The sequence below is a fragment of the Papio anubis genome, chromosome 9 (genome assembly GCF_008728515.1).
Source record: "Papio anubis isolate 15944 chromosome 9, Panubis1.0, whole genome shotgun sequence".
In the NCBI taxonomy this organism is placed as follows: Eukaryota; Metazoa; Chordata; class Mammalia; order Primates; family Cercopithecidae; genus Papio; species Papio anubis.
This window is the reverse complement of record NC_044984.1, coordinates 60,523,135-60,542,021: the sequence shown is the minus strand read 5'-3', so window position 1 is coordinate 60,542,021 and position 18,887 is coordinate 60,523,135. Positions and strand designations below refer to the sequence as shown.

The window sequence follows — 18,887 nt, the reverse complement described above, 5'->3', positions numbered from 1 at the left end:
GCTATCTGATTATGTGACACTTGGCAAGGCATTTAGCCTTTCTGTGCCTAACTTTTTTCATATGTAAAATGAGAATATTAAAGTAGATAAATCCCTGTGATACCTTCTACCTCTAATATTCTGTTATTTTCTTGGGAAAAAATTATGTTGTGGTTTTAATTTAATAAAATTTAAGTTCTTTATTATTAACTCTTCTGTGTTATTATCTTACCACTCTGGTCTTTTAAGGAACCATTTTGCTCAAATGATGTGCTTTAGTAACTTCTTTCAAAATTATAGTTGGGAGAACCCAACTTTAAGTTATGTGTGTTGAGATATTTGTGAAAATTAAAACCAAACTACCACTTACGAAAATTCAGTTTAGAATATGACCAGAATAAGGGGATAAGTCTCAAGTTATGTGTTTAAAAAATTATTTTGCCTCTTCTCATCCAGTATGACTAGATTCTAACCTTAAAAATTTACTTCAAAGCATTCCAAACTAATACTAAGAATACTTGGGTGGGCGCAGTGGCTTATGCCTATAATCCCAGCACTCTGAAAGGCTGAGGTGGGCAGATTGCTGGAGTCCAGGAGTCTTTGAGACCAGCCTGGACAATGTAGTGAGACCCCATGTCTACAAAAAAATACAAAAATTAGCTGGGCATGATGGTGTACACCTGTAGTCCCAGCTACTCAGGAGGCTGAGGTGGGAGGATCACTTGAACAGGGTGGGGGAGGTGGAGGCTGCAGTGAGCTGAGATCATGTGACTGAACTCCAGCCTGGGTGACAGAGTGAGACCCCATCTCAAACAAACAAAGAATACTTGTAGTCAAATAGGAGTGGGAAAAGCTATTGATTAGATTAAAATGCTTTAAACTAAAAACGTTTGTGAATTCTGGTGAGTTTGTGTTAAAATGATAAAGAAAAGCTGATGACTTTGAAAGTTTCAGTAATAGGAAAGATTATTCTTTTAAATCTTAAGCTCTTTTGTTTGCAAGATTGTCAGTCCTAACTCAAGTTATCACAAATAACAAGGAGTTTAAGGATGTAAGAACTTGAGAACCCACCAACCCAAATCCTCTTCAAGAAGATTAACTGGAGAACTGGAGGAAAGTTCCAGAAATGATGATATCATAGGAAATTCAGTGACAAGAGTTTGTGTTCTCCTCTCCCTTGTTTTATTACATCTCTTCTCTACCTCAGTTGTCCTTATACATTGTTTTCCCTTTTTCTGTCTTTAACTTTTATATGACCCATTTTTTGCCCCCATAGAGTCATTTAACTTTAGCTCCCACTGCCATTGCTTTAATCTCTGAGTTCATTTTCCTGGGTCAGAAAGAATCTGGTCCAGGCGTGGTGGCTCACGCCTGTGTGATCCCCACACTTTGGGAGGCCGGGGCAGGTGTATTGCTTGAGTTCAGTAGTTCGAGACCAGCCCGGGCAACATAGTGAGATCTTGTCTCTGCAAAAAATAGAAAAATAAGCCAGATGTTATGGCACGTGCTTGTAGTCCCACTACTCGGGAGGCTGAGGCAGGAGGATCACTTAAACCAGGAGGTGGAGGTTGCAGTGTGCTGAGATTGCGCCACTGCCCTCCATCCTCAGTGACAGAGTGAGACCCTGTCTTAAAAAGAAAGAAGGGAGGGAGGGAGGAAGAAAGGAAAAGGAAGAAAGGAGAGAGAAAGAATCTGATTGGTACACTTGGTTGTTGGCACAGGTCACACTAGGCTGTTAGTCAGTATATGGGTTGCCAGGCCTTGGGTCAGAGCCAACTCCTGGCCTAGTCAGCTATGTCTCAAGAGAGAGGAAGTATTAAAAAAAAAAGGCCATATAGAATTCCTCTTCACATCTACATGTAGCCTTCTCTCAGAAAGACTGATTTCTATGTGGGAAGAGTGTATGGGTCAACTTTTGCCCAGCAGGGAGAGGTCCCACTAGAAAAGCATCAACCAAATGCTTATAGGCAAGATAGTCACTGATTGTTAAATCTGTTCATCATGCCCATAGCTAAAAATAGTTTAACAAATAAGTGTGTAAAATACATTTCCTCAAATTACTCAGGGACCTTTAACATTAGGGGTTTTTTTGGTCCTGATCCACCGAGGTAAGAAAGGAGGTGAAGCTTATCTTTCCCTAGTAGGAGTGCGTGTGTGTGTATGCATGCACATAGATAGATAGATAGACAGGCAGGCAGGCAGACAGACAGATAGATAGTCCTTGACTTAGAATCATTCAACTTAAGATTTTTCAGTTTTATGATGGTGTCAAAGCAATATGCAACCACGAGGTTTCAGACTTTAAGCATTGGTGATTCTTTAACCAAAGACACTCTGAGCTACATTTTTGACTTAATGATATTTTCAACTTATTAGTAGGGTGTATTGGCATGTAACCCCATTGTATTGTAACTTGAGGAGCATGTGTGTATATGTTTTAAAGGGGCATTATCATGTTTTCCTAGGTCTTATCTTTACTCCTATTTATACCATCCTGTTTCCTTCAGATACTTGAATGTGTATGGGATGATTTCTTTCCTAAAATCTTGTCACAAATAGTAAGAATATAGTATAATCATGTTGCCCCCCCTCCCCAAAATTTCTTTTCTTTTTTTTTTTTTTTTTTTTGAGACAAGGTCTCTCTCTGTCACCCAGGCTGGAGTGCAGTGACGCAAACTTGGCTCACTGCAACCTCAGCCTCCTGGGGTTAAGCGATCCTCCCACCTCCCAGCCTCCTAAGTAGCTGGGACTACAGGCACATGTCACCATCCTTGGCTAATTTTTTTTTGTATTTTTAGTAGAGACGGGGTTTTGCTGTGTCACCCAGGCTGGTCTCAAACTCCTGGACTCAAGCAGTCCACCTGCCTTGGCCTCCCACAGTACTGGGATTACAGGTGTGAGCCAGCACGCCCAGCCCAGAAAAAAATTTCTATCATCTTTTGCTACCATTTTGCTGGCACTACTAAAAGCATTAAAATGTAACAGCAGTTCCATTACCTCCGCGTCTATGTACAATTTCTAATACCATTTTTGCTTGGGTGCTGATGGTTTCTTGATATCAGGTAGGGTGGATGCTTCTACCAGGAGTATGATTATATAGCCACTGCCTTTATTTCTAGCTTTGCCTTTGTAATATGGTCTATCAGATGGTTGATAAAATCTATCTAGAGTAAGGATATAAGACAAAATAAAGATACTGTAATTAAGGGAAAACAGAGGCTAGAGGACAAGGCTCGGAATCCCCAAGTCTTGTATTTAGGATATTAGTTCAGCTACTTCTGACATGGCTTAAACAGTGACAGAATAACAATGGCTTAAACAGGATAGTTTATCTCTCTTCATGTAAAAATTTAAATGACAATTTAGTGACGGTGACAAGGGCCCATGCTTCTGCTACTGTCCAGGCATTCCTAGAGTGGTATAAGACAGATCACATGGTATAAGATAGATCACTCCTATAGCCACAAAGCATCCAGTTATTAATACAAGCACATGAGAAGAGGAAGGGGAGAGCAAGTCTTTCTTTGTTTTTAGAGCACAATCCAGCAGTTTTATACCTATCTTAGTCACATTAAATTGGCTAGAGTATCTTTATGTAGTCAGACCTGGCTGCAAAGGAGACTGAAAAAATGCAGTTTAATCTGAACAGCCATGTGTCCAGGTAAAAATTCTGTTATTAGGGAAGAAAGAATGAATATTGGGACACACTTTCAAGACTCCCACACCAAAGTACTATCTAAATATTTTATTCTTCCTATGTTTGTGTGAGGTATTGAGGTTTTATAAATGTGCACATAATTTGCAATTGTATTTTTATTTATATTACACAGTAAGAAAAATAGAATGTTCTATATTTACAGTCTTCCTTTTACAAATATGCGATTAGAGCTTAAAGAGTCATAGTATCACAATTAGAATGTAAATGTTCTCACTCAATATATTGAGGTCTCATTTTCATTATGGTGGGTTTACTAACTGTCCCGTATACTTCACAGGGCTGCTTTGAAGCTAAAATGAGATCATTCATATGGGATCACATTAAGCTGCTAGAAATTAGAAAGTGTACATGAGATAGTATACCTTTTACTGTCATTAATTTAAGTTTCTTTTCATTAGACGCTGTTGGAAGCTCTGACTGTGGCAGTTGTTGGTAAGCTGTAATTGCATTTCTATATGTTATAATAACTTTTTAGTGTAGATAAATCTTTCAGGTAAAAAGTTATTTGGGGCTAAAGTTTAACATGGAATGTCATATTTCAGAAATACAGCATAGGATGAAGAATTCCTAAAGTATAAGCAAAAGTCAGATATTTATCCTTTACATATTTCAGCTGAGCTTAGAAGAAGTGGAAAAGAAAAATAAAAGGAATGGAGAACAGTATTTCATTTGTTTACCCATTTAGAAAAATAAGACAACTATAGCTAATTTTTTCTGTAATTTAAAGGTATCCTCAAGTAACCGAGAACATGTGTTTTGAGCCACATACTTTGATCATATATATGAGCTTAACTCCTTTAACTGGCCTATGCCGAACTGTGCTTTAACATTATATCCTCATATTTTATCAAGTGGCACTACAAGAAACAGTGGTAATTTCTGCTCTGTGTTTCATGTTAAATATGTGTTTGAAGGCCGTGTCTGTTATAATTACTTGATGTACCCTATATAATGCCTCAAGGAAAAAATTTCAATAAATTAAGAATAGAAATTCTGATTGTCTCAAAATGGTTAACCTTGAGTACCAAAAAGGTCAGAGTTAATTATTACTCTCCATAACAGCAAGTTGTTTATCCTTATAGTTAATGTATTTCACTCTTCCTATTTTGTCATTAGTTTTTTAACCTTTCTATGCCAGTTTTGTTTAATCTATATGTTTCTGTAATCTCTTGTTAAAAGAATCTATATAAATAGTAATAAATAATAAATAGGATTGAAGCTTCTTAACAGACAGAAAGTATTCAAATCCATCTCTCCCTTCTCCAGCCCCTATTATGTATAAAGAATGTAGGAGAGAGATTCATTTCAGGATTATTGGAACTGGGGGTAGAAAAACATAGATGAGGTAATGTGAGAACATTATTTTCCTCAGTAATTGCAATATCTTTTCAACCTAATCGTATACTTAAGTTACTGACAAGAAGCAAAATGGATTTCATGTCTTATCTTTTCCATGTTCACCTTCCTAATCCTGTAACGGCATAAACAGAGAAATTCCAATCATGTAGCATTTAAGGATGGAAAGAACATGAATAATTACTCTCTGAAAACTAAAAATTACTTAAATGGCTTTGGGTTCAAAGCAGTTAACCTCCAATAGGTTATAACTGCAATTTATTAAAATGTTAAGGAGCTTTATTACAATAGCCATAATCGACTGGATGGTTATTCTAAAATTACAGAAAGGAATTTGGCATATATTCAGTAAACCCCAAAATAATGTACTTCAAGATAATACACATTTGGATATGCAGTTAGTGGTTGGTTTCTGTCCTTTACAGGGTAAGTGAATGGTAGGCAACCCCAGCCAGCCCCAGTATTTTTCTTTCCCAGTTTCCTTGATTTGGGCTGATAAACCAAGTATAACTAACCAGATGATTGCTGGAATTGCTGCTACTGTCTAGGAATTCCCAGCCAGGCAGGAGACCCAGAATCATCCCTATTGATATTTAAACTATAATGGACAATCACCACAGATGGTGGTAAACTGCGACTGAGACAGAGATGGGTGAGAATCACTCTGCCATACCCCTAAAACTCCAAACTGGCTACAGGCGTAATAGCTCTCCAGTCATTTCATTAACTTGGTAACAATGTGACTTCCAATTTTGTGTGAATGAATTTTTTGGAGACTGTTAATTGCATTATGGGTGTGGTTTCACTGTACCTTGTAGTCAAGGATGGATAAGAAATCTTTTCTAATTGTTTTTATTGGCATAAAGTACAGGAGAAAACGAAGCATTTCTGTAAAATGCTAGAAAAAGCTGTTTTGTATTGAGCATTTTTATATGCATGTTAATCAGTGTTTTAATTTTACAGTTACTTTCTATGATGTATATATTATTCTGCAAGCTTTCATACTGACTACTACAGTATTTTTTGGTTTGACTGTGTATACTCTACAATCTAAGAGGGATTTCAGCAAATTTGGCGCTGGGTAAGTTGTGTATATTCTTGGATATAATAGATAAATGTCTTTAATTATTATAGGTGGTTTTGAGGAATGTGCTACACTGTTATCTTTGGGTACTGTCTTTTAAAATGGAGGGTAATAAGAGATCATCTCTTTGAGTACTAGGGCCAGGCCCTACTCCCAGAACATACAAAGAAATGGAAAGTTGCTTTGACTTATTTGTTTCTCTCCTATAGTGAAAGGGAAGTGAATTAAAAAAAAAAATCAGCTTTCCAGAGAGTTTAAGCTTGTTTGCTTTATTAACATTATGGAATTTACTGAAATTATTTCGGTCTTTGTCTTAGCATAAATGTTACCACCATCCACGTCTTTGTGGAAAAAGCACTGTAATTAGTACAGGTATTGAATGGGTCTGCATGAACTTTAAAACCTTTTGATCCATCTAGATTAACCTGTATCCTTCCTCAAACAAATATACGGAATGATCCTTTTTATATGAGGATTATGGTACTGCATTGCCCTCACCTGGTAGGAATGCATACTCTTTTCTAAGCTCACAGTGGCTTCCTGTTGGCACATAGTCACCCAACCATTTTCTTTTTCCTGTTACAACACTATTTACAAAAGTCTGCTCTTGCTAAACTTTCTTTCCTCCCCCACCCCTTTTATTCTGGTAATCCAGAACATCAGAAGTCTCTATTGAGATAAAATATAGTTGGTCAGCCAACACTGACAATTGCGCAAGCTGCTTAAATAGTTTTATTGGAATGGAGTTTGATTTAGGGAGAGGTAACATTTTTTATTTTCTTTTCCTTCTTTGAAAGGATGTTTCATATGTATTTGTGTGGCATATATCATGAAAGATTTGTTCTACTTCCTCTTCCCAACCCAGTCTCTAACTGTTCCCTCCCTTTCATTCATTCCAGTATCATCTCTCTAAATCCTTTTCTGGTAAACCTGCCTTATATTTCAGCCTCTTCATAATAAATTTACACTGATTGATAAAAATGATATTACAATGATCATATATAGATCTGAGACCAGATATTTCTGAAGTGCATCTGTCTGTGTCTGCTGTTTCTGATAATTCTTATATTTTCTTTCTTTGTGTGTTCAGTTATTTTTGACTATGTAATTGTCCTTGAAAAATTATTTGTTGAATTTCTTTGAGGCCTTGGTTGAAGGTGCATTTTTCCATACAGTATTTGGGTTTTCCCCTGGCATCTGGGAAAACTATTGGATTGGGTCCACTTGAAACTAAATTCATGGCTTACAATGTTTTCCCAACCACACAGGTGTTATTCAGTTAGACTAAAAATCAGCAAAGGGATAGCTTGTGGTGACAATTTCCCAGGGATGGTTCTTCTCTGCCCCCACCCCCCAATTTACTCTTGCTTAGTGCATTGATGACTTTTCTTGTCGTTGGGCAAATTCAGCTACAGTACTATGATTACTTCTTTGGGTTTCCACTTTTACCTAGATTTTGACTTGATAATTCCATTCTACCTTGACAGTTATTTGATGTTTTTAAGAAGGTATTCTTTGTTTTCTCTTTTATGCATCATTTCAGTAGTTTTTTGGGGTGGGACAGGGGCAGTAATTAGTCTGAAATAGTTCTTGTTTGCTGTAATATTGGAAACAGAACGCTTTCAAAATTGCCTCCTACCTATATTACTACAACCAGCTTCTCTATTCTCTAGTCTTACCAGTTTCCAGCCCCTTTTCCACCAAGCAACTGGGTGGTAGGAAAATGGAAACTTGATCACAGTATACCTATTTAAAACTTTAACACTTCACTACTGCTCTTGGTATACAGCCCTGTTCTCCATTGAATCACATCTACTGCTATCAGTTACTGGATACTGCCATGTAATGACTCTCTAGCAAAATCCTAATAATAATTATACTTTGGTCAGTATACCATAGGTTCAGCTACTTAAGAGTAGCACTTTATTGCATTTTAAATAAAACTTAATGGCACGCCTCAAAGCCAAAGTGGTTGTGGAAGTTAAGTGCCAAAATGGCTATAAAGACTTAGGGAAAAGATTTTCTGAGAAAATATGTTCTTCAAAAAGTTTATAGGCTGTTCCTTCTGACCTGTTTATGGGACACTGTAGGAACTGAAGAAATGTGTTAAATGTATGGATGTATGGTAGTATCAGGCAATGGTGGCAGTGCTTCATAGATTGACTTAAAGCACTGATGTTTTTACACCATCATTTTCCTGTGGTAATTCTGCCACAAAAGGAATTAAATCTCAGAACTATATGTGATAACTATGGCAACTGGTTATTGGTGTGCTAGACTTGCCTTGTGCCAGCTTGTAAGAGGCATCTTGCAAGTCAGTTGTTAAACTGCTGGAAGCTTAAAATAGGCCATGAAGGATGTAAGTACACCACAGAAATTAAGAAGCACCACAAATCAGGGCCCATTTTCTTTCTTAGAAAGTAAGTTTACTGGCACATCACTGTTTGTAAGTTATTTTTTATTCTGTGCTTCTTGTTGAGAGAGAAGAGGGTAGGATTCGTCAGTCTTCTAGATGGAGTTGTTAGAATAGCAACATCAGTACTATATCCATGGCATATCTTATCTATATTCTCAGAAAATTTGTTCTCTCTGATGTTTAAATATTTAATGAGATGTGAGTCAAAGTAGAGTGAAGTAACAACTTAGGCAGAATATTTTTAGGATATGACTTTCAAATCTTTACCTGTTACAGTATCTACAGAGAATGCTGTCATAAACTGACAAGTCTTAGGCTGAATTTCTTACCAGAAACTTAATAGAGCCTGTGACCCTAAATAACCCTTTTAGTGTGTGTACATTTAGGTCGCTGGGTGGGGCATGCTGCTTAACCAGGGAGCCTAAGTGTGTCAGATTTCAACTTGGATGTTGCAGTGGAGAAAATATATCTGTTTTAATATGCATTGTCAGTAGTGTCTGATCAGGCTTAAATGTAGGATCTTGTCCAGTTAGTGAATAAGAGTAAATTAATGTCCACAGACCTCTGGCAGCCCTATCCTAATGTCTTATTAGAAGCCTACAAGAATGGGAGAGGATTTTTCATGGGTCTCTTGTGTTTCTGAATGTCTTGGGAATGATGTGCTGACTGCCCTTTGTTCCAGACAAGGGTTTTTTTGTTCCAATAGTGAACAGCCTAGGAAGATGGTGCTCGCTAGAGCAGAGGGCAAGCGTGTTTACTTTCCATTATAAAAAAGACTTGCTTCCCTAAAGTCAAGGTTCCTGTCTTGTAACACAACCCACTGTGTGTGTAGGTGTCATGTGGCCCTCTTAGTATCACCTGGGCCCTGTCATAAAAATGATGATACTACTGTTATTACTGTAAACTGTTCTTTATCTCAGACCTAGGAGCTTGATGCATCCATGAAACTGTGCCAGGCTAACTTGTTAGCCTGCAAGTAGGGTAATACCTTGGATGCTTCAAGTTCTTAATATCACCTTCCCCATGCCCCATGGTACAGGAGCTTTGGAGTTTCCCTAGGGTTTAAGAATGAAAAAGCAAATCCTAAGTCCCTTTCAGTCCTGAAGGATCTATATTGTGAGGTAGCATGATACCTCATTCTCACTTAGGTATGCCAGATGTATCTTGAGAAATTTTAGGGCCATTTCAGAGAGACACCTGAGGACTAGATTCTCATCATGCCTTCAGTTCACCAAATAGCATTACAATAAATAACTGTTATTGTGAGAGAACTTATTTTGTATGAGTTCAGTCCTTTTGCATTTATTATGATTATTTTTTAATGGTATCTTGGTAAATGTTCTTTGTGCACTAGACAAGAATGTGTATTTTGCTGCTGCTGCTGTTGGATGACTTGATAAATGTCAATTAGGTAAAGTTGGTTAATAATGTTGTCTTCTATTTGCTTACTAATTTTCTGCCTACTTGTTTTATCAATTAATGAGAGGGGTATTGAAATTTCCAATGACAAGTAAGGATTGGTCTTTTTCTCACGTAAATTCTATAATTTTGCCTCATATTATTTACATTTAGGATTGTTACGTACTGTTGGTGAACTGACCCCTTTATCATTATGAAGTGACCTTCTTTAGCTCTAGTAATATCATTGCCCTAAAGTCTACTTTGTTATTAATATAGCAACCCCAGCTTTCTTCTTAATTTGTGTTAGCATGTTAGCATCATATATCTTTTTCTATCCTGTTATTTTTAATGTATTTGTGTCTTTATATTTAAAAGGTTTTTTTTTTAGAAGTCATAGTTGGATCTTGGTTTTTAAAAATCCAATCTGACCATCTCTGCTTTTAGTTAGTGTATTTAGTCCATTTACATTTATTGTGATTATTAAGGTGGTTGTGTTTATCTTGTTTATTGGCTTATTAGCTATAGTTCTTTTAATTAGAGGTTACTCTAGGCTTTATAATATATGACTTTAAATAGTCTATCCTCAAATAATATACCATTTCATGTATACTTGTATCTCCTTTTCCCTACCTTTGTGCCATTGTTGCCATAACTTTTAGTTCTACATGTTATAAACTCCATAATATATTATTTTTGCACTAAAAATTGTATTATCTTTTAAATGGATTTTAAAAATAGAAGTCCTTTTATGTTCACCAATGTATTTGCCATTTCTACTCTTCTTCATCTCTTCATGTATCTAAATTTTCACCTAATATCATTTGACTGAGGGACTTCTTTTTAAAATTTCTTAGCATCTGTTGGTCATCTTTTGTGTCTGAAAAAAAACCTTTGTCTTTATTTTTGAAAGTTATTTTTGCTGGGTATAAGATTCTAGGTTTTGGGTTTTTTTTTCTTCCTTTCAGTATTTTAAAGATATCATTCCACTGTCCTCTGACTTATGTAGTTTCTGACAAGAAGTCTACCATCTTTCTTATATTTATTCCTCTGTATATGTTTCCCCCACACATACATAGCTACTTTTATCATTTTTTCTTTACCACTGGTTTGCAGTAATTTGATTACAATATTCCTTGGTGTGGTTCCCTCCCCCTCCACTTTTATTCTGTTTCTTGGATCTGACAATGTAAAGTTTTCATCAAATTTGGAAAAACAAAATTGTTTAAGAGATGGGGTCTTGCTGTTGCCTGGGCTGGACTTGAACTCCTGGGCTCAAGTGATCCCTCCACCTCCTGAGTAGCTGGGATTACAGGCACACACCACTATGCCCAGCTCAAATCTGGGAAATTTTTGGCAGTTATTTCTTCAAACATTTATCTGTCTCTCCTTCCTTCTCCTATGCTTGAGATTCCAGTTACATCTATGTTAGACTTCTTGATGTTGTCCCCTAATTCACTGTTTTCCTGGTTTTTTTTTTTTTTTTTTCTTTTTCTCTCTGTGATTCATTTTGGTTAGTTTCTGTTGCTGTTTTCAAATTTAGTAATCTTCTTCAGTGTCTAATCTGCTATGAATTCCAATCAGAGTATTTTTATTTCATATATTGTATTTTTAATCAGTTAAAGTTCAGTTCAATTTGTGTCTTTTGAAAAATATAGTATCTTCCATTTCTCTCCTCCTCATGATCATTCTTTCCTCGATCTCCTTGAACGAGCGAGTATATTTTTAATATCATTGTCTACTCATTCTATCATTGTGTCATTTCTGGATTTGTTTCTATTGATTGTTTCTTCTCCATGTTATGGGTCATATTTCCTTCACTCTTTTACATGCCTTTATAATTTTTTATTGGATGTTGGTCACTGTAAATTTTACATGGTTGGGTGCTGAATTTTGTTGTATTAACTTTAAATATATTTGGCTTTGTTTTCCTAGGACTAGGATGCAGTTAAGTTCCTTGGAAAGTAAACCTTTTGAGGCTCTGTTAGGGAGCTCCAGAACAGCTTTTAGCTTAGGGGCTCATTTGGCCCTAAGGGTACTGCCGAGATAGTACCCTTCAGCATACTACTCAGTGCATGTCTTAAGAGGTCTTTCTACTCCAGCTGGTGTGAATGCAAACTGTTCCCAGTCCTGTGTGAACTATGAGGATTGTTCTCCCTGCTTCTCTATGGTGGTTTTTTCTCCAGCCTTGGTTACCTCCTCACATGCATGTATTAATCAGAAAGTAGCTACAAACTCTAGGGAAACCCTGTGCATACACCAGAGTGCTCACTTTCGGTGGATAGTTCTCTTCTTTCTGGTATTCTGCCCTGCAAATTCTAGCTGCCTTGGATTCCCTGACCTCTGAATTCTTGTCTACTCAACTCAAGGAGACCACAAGTGTCTGTTTGGGTTCTTATCCCTACACAGTGGCCTGGAAACTCTCTGTAGCTGGGGCAAATATAGACTTCACTTTCTTTGTATCCTTTATCTCAGGAATCCCTGTCCTGTGCTGTTTGCTGTCCAGTGTCCAAGAACTGTTGTTTCATATATTTTGTCTGGTTTTATTTAAGGAACGAGGATAAATTTGGCCTCTGTAATTCCCTGTGACCTGAAGCAGCTGATATGTCCCATATTTTATAACAAATGACTGACTTTTTAGATGTCCTTTCTCATATATTTTATACTCTCTATATATAACAATTGAATTGTAACTCATAAAATTATAGCAGTGTCAGATGTGTCCATCAATTAAGTTCTATAATACATAAGAATAAAATGGAAAGTACATTGTGAACTTCAATAGATAGACATGTTCACAGAATAAGTTATTACTTGGTTTAAAAGTGCAATCATATTTTATTTGTTTATATATTTTCTAAAACTTTTTGTAGATCTCTGAATTAAAATACTTGTAATGATATTTCTGCTTTTATCTATATTTTATGTTCCAAAACTTCACAAATTATACTGTTAACTAGGTTTGTATACCATAAAGACAAATGTTGAATAAGTAGCTGTTCTTTCAATTTCTTTTAAAAAAAGATCCAAAATGGGCATTATATTCATTGTATGTTTACAAATTCTTACATTTTAGTTATTCTTTGGCAAAAAATCCAGATAGATACGTTGTTTTTTTTTCAGAAAGTGTTGAATGGGTTTACAAAGTTTTTTTGTAAGGAACAATATTGTAAATTACTAAAATTGTATTTTTATAGGCTCTTTGCTCTTTTGTGGATATTGTGCCTGTCAGGATTCTTGAAGGTAAGTTATGTTATAATGGTTAACTTGAAATATAATTCTGGCTATGTCAATATAAATAACCTCAAAAAGCTGTAAGAGATACTCTTATGATAGGACACTTAGTTATAATTATCCAGAACATTTGTATAGAGAATGATTATAGAATTATCCCTTTAGAAAATCAGGGTCTTGTGTTGGTCCTTATTATTGACTGAAAGAAAGATGAATGAATAAATGAATTAAATTACATAGAAAGAGGCCCTTGCTTACAACTGCCAAGTTCCAGTGGCACATTTAATTGTGAAAAAAGAAATATATTTTTAAATAATTTATATTTGGAATGCTATTTTTCAAAGTGGGTAATTTAGTTTAATGGAATATATCCCCTCATTCATCCTTCCATCCAACAGAGGCAACTTTGGACCTGCCTTGCCTTTTTCTGCTTTTAACATTTTTATTCAAAATTGTACACCTTTGTCAAATGTGTAATGTAGCAGTAAATCATTAGAGGAAGTAAGTCAAGTCCTGTTAATACTGTTCTAAAATATCAACATATTTCTTTAATCTCTTCCCTATAGTTATTTTTTTATAGTGAGACAATGGAGTTGGTCTTAGCTGCTGCAGGAGCCCTTCTTTTCTGTGGATTCATCATCTATGACACACACTCAATGATGCATAAACTGTCACCTGAAGAGTACGTATTAGCTGCCATCAGCCTCTACTTGGATATCATCAATCTATTCCTGCACCTGTTACGGTTTCTGGAAGCAGTTAATAAAAAGTAATTAAAAGTATCTCAGCTCAACTGAAGAACAACAACAACAAAAAAATTAATGAGAAAAAAAGGATTAAAAAAGTAATCGGAAGCAGTATATAGAAACTGTTTCATTAAGTAATAAAGTTTGAAACAATGTTTAAATACTGTTACAATCTTTATTTGTATCATATGTAATTTTGAGAGTTTTAAAATCTTACTGTTCTTTATGATACCTCATTTCTAAATCCTTGATTTAGGATCTCAGTTAAGAGCTATCAAAAATTCTATTTAAAATGCTTTTCTGGGTGTGCACAGTGGCTCACGCCTTTAATCCCACCACTTTGTGAGACGAAGGCAGGTGGATCATGAGGTCAAGAGGTCGAGACCATCCTGGCCAACATGGTGAAACCCCATCTCTACTAAAAATACAAAAATTAGCTGGGTGTGGTGGCACGTGCCTGTAGTCCCAGGTACTCAAGACGCTGAGGCCAGAGAATCGCTTGAACCTCGGAGATGGAGATGGAGGTTGCATTGAGCCAAGATCACGCCACTGCACTCCAGCCTGGCGACAAAGTGAGACTCAGTCTCAAAAAAAAAAAAAAAAAAAGTTTTTCTTCCTAAATTAGCCATGCATAGCTGTTTGTTTGCAATTCAAAAGTAATTTTATGAGTATATAAGAATATCAGTTTACCTTTGTCTAGTGATTTTATCTAAATTTTCCCTGAATTATTAAGTAATATTGATTTGTCTTTGATTCTAGAGTAGTAGAGTCTTTACCATTATAAACTGTAAATCTCTCTTTGCTTGGCAATTTTCATCTAATTTAAAAGGAAAAAAATATAAAAGATAAATTCCACAGAGAATTATTCAGTATTATATTAAAATTGTATTAAAATGTTAATGACTTTTTATTTTAAATTGTACTAAAATTAAAAGTCTGCCTGAAAGTCAGATATTATGACAAAATTTGACATTAATTGTTTTTTAAAGTATAGATTTCATTTGAAATTATACAATGCTAATGTGGTTAGAGGACACCAAAGTTACTGGGTCATCAGCCATTAAGTATATCTATTTCAAAATAAAAATACTTGGGAAATATTGTCTCATGGTTTCATTTGCATTGGTCCACACAGTGTGTCAGGTCCGTGTACCAGTAACCAATGAAGTTTTGTCAAATTCCGTCACTGTACTATTTCGTTAGGCTGCCATAACAAAGTACTACAGCTTGGGTGGCTTCAACAAGAAATTTATTTTCCCACAGTTCTGGAGGCTAAAAGTCCAAGATCAAGGTGTTAGAAGGCTTGGTTTCCTTTGAGGCCTTTCTCTTTGATTTGTAGATGGCCATCTTCTCCCTGTCTTTAAATGGCCTTCCCTCTGTACTTGTCTGTGCCCAAATTTCTCCTTCTTAGGAGGATACCAGTCATACTGGATTAGGACCCACACTGAGGACCACAGTTTTCCTTAATTATCTCTTTAAAAACCTATCTCCAAATACAGTCACATTCTGAAGTGCTGGGATTAGGATTTCTTCATGTGAATTTTGGGGGGACTACAACTCAGCCCATAACACCCCCTAAGTATTTCCCAGCTATTAAGGTTGAAATAAACTTGTAGTATCAATTTAACCTTGCATGATTTGTAGATGTAAATTTGACTTTATTATCATTAATTGTTGAATTATCAAGTGCATGATGCAGTGCAATCAAGTTTAACATAGCGTGGTGGGTAAAAGCATCTACATTAGAATCCTTGCAATCCAACCAGATGCTTAAGTGACATTTGGCAAATTATTTATCCTTCCTTAGGTCTTTTGCCTCATCTTCATAATGGGAATAATAATAATGGCTAGCTTATTGGGCTATTACAAGGATTAAATGAGATAGATATATAAACTAAACTAAGTGCTTAATGTCAGCTGATCGTATAATACTATTTTCAGTTCAAAGGTGGAATGGACTGATTTGTGACTAAAGATTCTGTATAAGCAAAAGTAGATGTGATATTTTAAAAATGTAAAACAATGCCATTATTTTCACTAAATTATTTTTATTTAGAAAATATAGTTTCCATAAAAATGTTAACATAATAAATTTATCCTTTCTAAATGACTTAAATTTTCAAAAAAAATTGTTTTAATTTCTGATATGATCAATATAATAAGCGTGTAAAGGAATCCCAAGACCAAGAAGTTTAAAATCCTTTGGTATAAAAATACTACATTGTATAAATGAACCATTGGTTTATTCCTGTGTTCTGTGAATGAATTTCATGTGGTATGTAAGTCTGTGTATATGTCCCACTGTGTATAGGTATGAGTTCTTCTAGGTAGGGAATATACCTAGACCATTTTAAAGCATTGCATTAAGTAAAGGTGAAAATATGCAGACTGCAGAAATATTAATAGTAAGAAAGTGGAATTAGGGCTGGACATGGTGGCTCACACTTGTAATCCCAGCACTTTGGGAGACCGAGGCGGGCAGATCACCTGAGGTTGGGAGTTCAAGATTAGCCTGGCTAACATGGTGAAACCCCATCTCTACTAAATATACAAAATTAGCTGGGCCTAGTGGCGCACGCCTGTAATCCCAGCTACTCAGGAGGCTGAGCCAGAAGAATCGCTTGAACCCAGGGAGGCAGAGGTTGCAGTGAGCCGAGATTGCACCACTGCACTCCAGCCTGGTGACAGAGTGAGACTGTCTCAAAAAAAAAAAAAAAGAAAAGAAAAAGAAATGAAGTGGAATTAGCAGGACTTGGACAGAGCAACAGGTAACTCAAGTGTGCAAGGGCCAAAGGAAGAACAGATAAGAGGAGAAAAATGAGGAAACAGCAGTATCTGAGAACTTTTGTATTTCTTGAATGTAATTTGGGAAAAGAGATGCAGTAGGCCGTATACACCTGCCTTGATTTCTTCTCAGACCTAGCTTCAGTCTACTTGATGCGTTTCTAGGGATTAGTGGTCAACAGCCAGCTGCAGGCCTTTTTTTTGGAGCAGCTAGGAACTTAGATACTTTTTCCTTTTTCCTTTCATCTTTCCAGAGCTTTGTCTTGAAGTCCCCATCATCTAGGGAATGGGCAACATGGGGTCACTCTCTGAATCCCAGAAGTCTTCCTGTTCCTTACTAAGTGATTGTGCAGATCAGAGATTCCATGGGAGAGGCCTGACTGCAGGGGCCCCACTGACTGTTCTGCATCATGTAGCATGCCTTTTGGATGAGAAAATCAGTCTGCTTCCTGTAAGGTATTCAGGGCCACCCACTGTGCCTCTAGTTCTATATATAGGCTGCTTCTAGCTCTGTGATGAGCCATTGTAACGTTTAGTTGGACCCTTAAGCCTTATTTGTCCATTAAGGGATAAAGTTTCCTAAAAACAGTAGTTTCCTTCATCTTTGCAAATTCAGCATAGTGCCTATCGAGTGCATATTCAAAGGCATGAATGAAGGAATGAATTAGACTTTTAAATATACTAAGGCCACTTAACTCTTCTAGAATGGTTTTATATAACTGGTGAGGGGACATAAGTAAAAAGGAGTAAAAGGGTGTTTTACTTAGCTGTTTAAAGCACTTGTAATGCTAAATCATGGCATGGTATTTTAACAACATGACATTTTCATAATAGGTAAATTATTTTTTCTGGTGCCAAGTGTCTATTCAAAAGTCTTGTCCTGGTATGTTAAACAAGATACAGTAAATATGGACTATCAGAAGGTGAGCTTTCTCTAAAATGCAATGTGCACATATATTTTTGGGTGAGGTAGCTAACTTCTCATTTGAAAGATGAGGTACAGTATTATGGTTAACTTGTAAAACAAATTCACTTGCTTTATAAGAACGAAATCTCATTTAAAGAAACCAGGTTTCTTAGGCATGCTTCCTTTTTTTTGTATCAAATGTTCTAAGTTTTTTTCAGCCTCTTTAACCTTGCTATATTCTGAATTCAGTAATTTCCATACTATGCATGGTTTCACAAAGGACACAAAATTAAAGAAAAAAGGTACCCATAGATTGCCTCAGAACCCTTTTTTCTAGCAACCAGCAGGAATTTACCAGGCCATCATCAAAGACATGTTTTTTGGGTATATGTCATAAATCTCTAGAAACATTGCTTACAAATAGTACTGTGCTGCTATACGTTTGAAACTATAATGTAAAAAGGGTACCATCTGTTGAACTCTTACAGTATCAATTAGGTTGTATTATGTTCACTTTAGGGACAAGGAAATTCAGGCCCTTATGACATTAGTTACTCACCCATATCGTTCACAAGTATTGGAAGCAAGAATACAACACAGACCTATATAGTTCCAAAGCCTATGCCATTAGAAATAGTTGTAAAGTAAGTGTTCTTCGTGAGCTAAGACAATCGTCCTAGGTTTAGCATTCTGTCTTGATATGTAAGTGATCAGACAGGTAAACACTGGTAGAACTGAAATCCTTTGATCATTTTACCCTTTAAATTCTTCTCTGGGGTGGGAAAAGGTTGTTTTCTGTTTTTGGTAACAGCTTTGAGTATGACTGACATGCAATAAGTTGCACATATTTAAAGTGTGCAGTTTGATACGGTTTGACATATGTGTACATCTGTGAGGCCATCACCCGAGATGAGAAAATTCACAGGCTGCAAATAAAAATGATCTCAATACGGCCTCTGGAAGAACACCTGATCTAGGCTGAGTTGATTTAAGGAAATATATGAGTATCCTGTAAACGGTGAGGTCAGATCTAAAGGTCGGCTCGGAGCTCGCTATCTGACCAGCAGGGTCCCCTGGTCAGGTTCACTTCATGGGTTAGTTTCGGGGCTACCCTGCCCATATCCGGAAAGCGGACCTACCTGGAGCCTAACCTTGACTGGCACACGCTTCCGCATTCTCCAAATCCGACTTCTACATACACCTGTATGGGACGGACCGAGTTTCTAGGTCCGCGATCACACCAAAGAAGGAAGCTCGTCAGCGCC

General features: G+C 36.4%; 1 protein-coding gene and 1 long non-coding RNA gene across 3 annotated transcripts in view; one reads left to right on the top strand and one right to left on the bottom strand.

The window, feature by feature from the left end:
* Window positions 1-15,029, top strand: part of TMBIM4 (transmembrane BAX inhibitor motif containing 4) — a 30,346-nt gene extending 15,317 nt beyond the window's left edge. For both annotated transcript variants that reach the window (XM_003906736.2, XM_021922573.1), the window contains exons 4-7: window positions 4,096-4,129; window positions 6,017-6,134; window positions 13,149-13,194; window positions 13,752-15,029. In XM_003906736.2, the coding sequence (XP_003906785.1) occupies window positions 4,096-4,129; window positions 6,017-6,134; window positions 13,149-13,194; window positions 13,752-13,958 (405 nt within the window). In that variant the 3' untranslated portion in view covers window positions 13,959-15,029. The remainder of the gene's footprint in view (window positions 1-4,095; window positions 4,130-6,016; window positions 6,135-13,148; window positions 13,195-13,751) is intronic.
* On the bottom strand, window positions 1,139-18,875 carry LOC110740704. The gene is made up of 2 exons (XR_002515678.2): window positions 18,762-18,875; window positions 1,139-1,445 (listed from the first exon to the last, which is right to left on the bottom strand). It is a non-coding gene; the product is annotated as an uncharacterized LOC110740704 (long non-coding RNA).
* Between the last annotated feature and the right edge of the window lie 12 nt (window positions 18,876-18,887).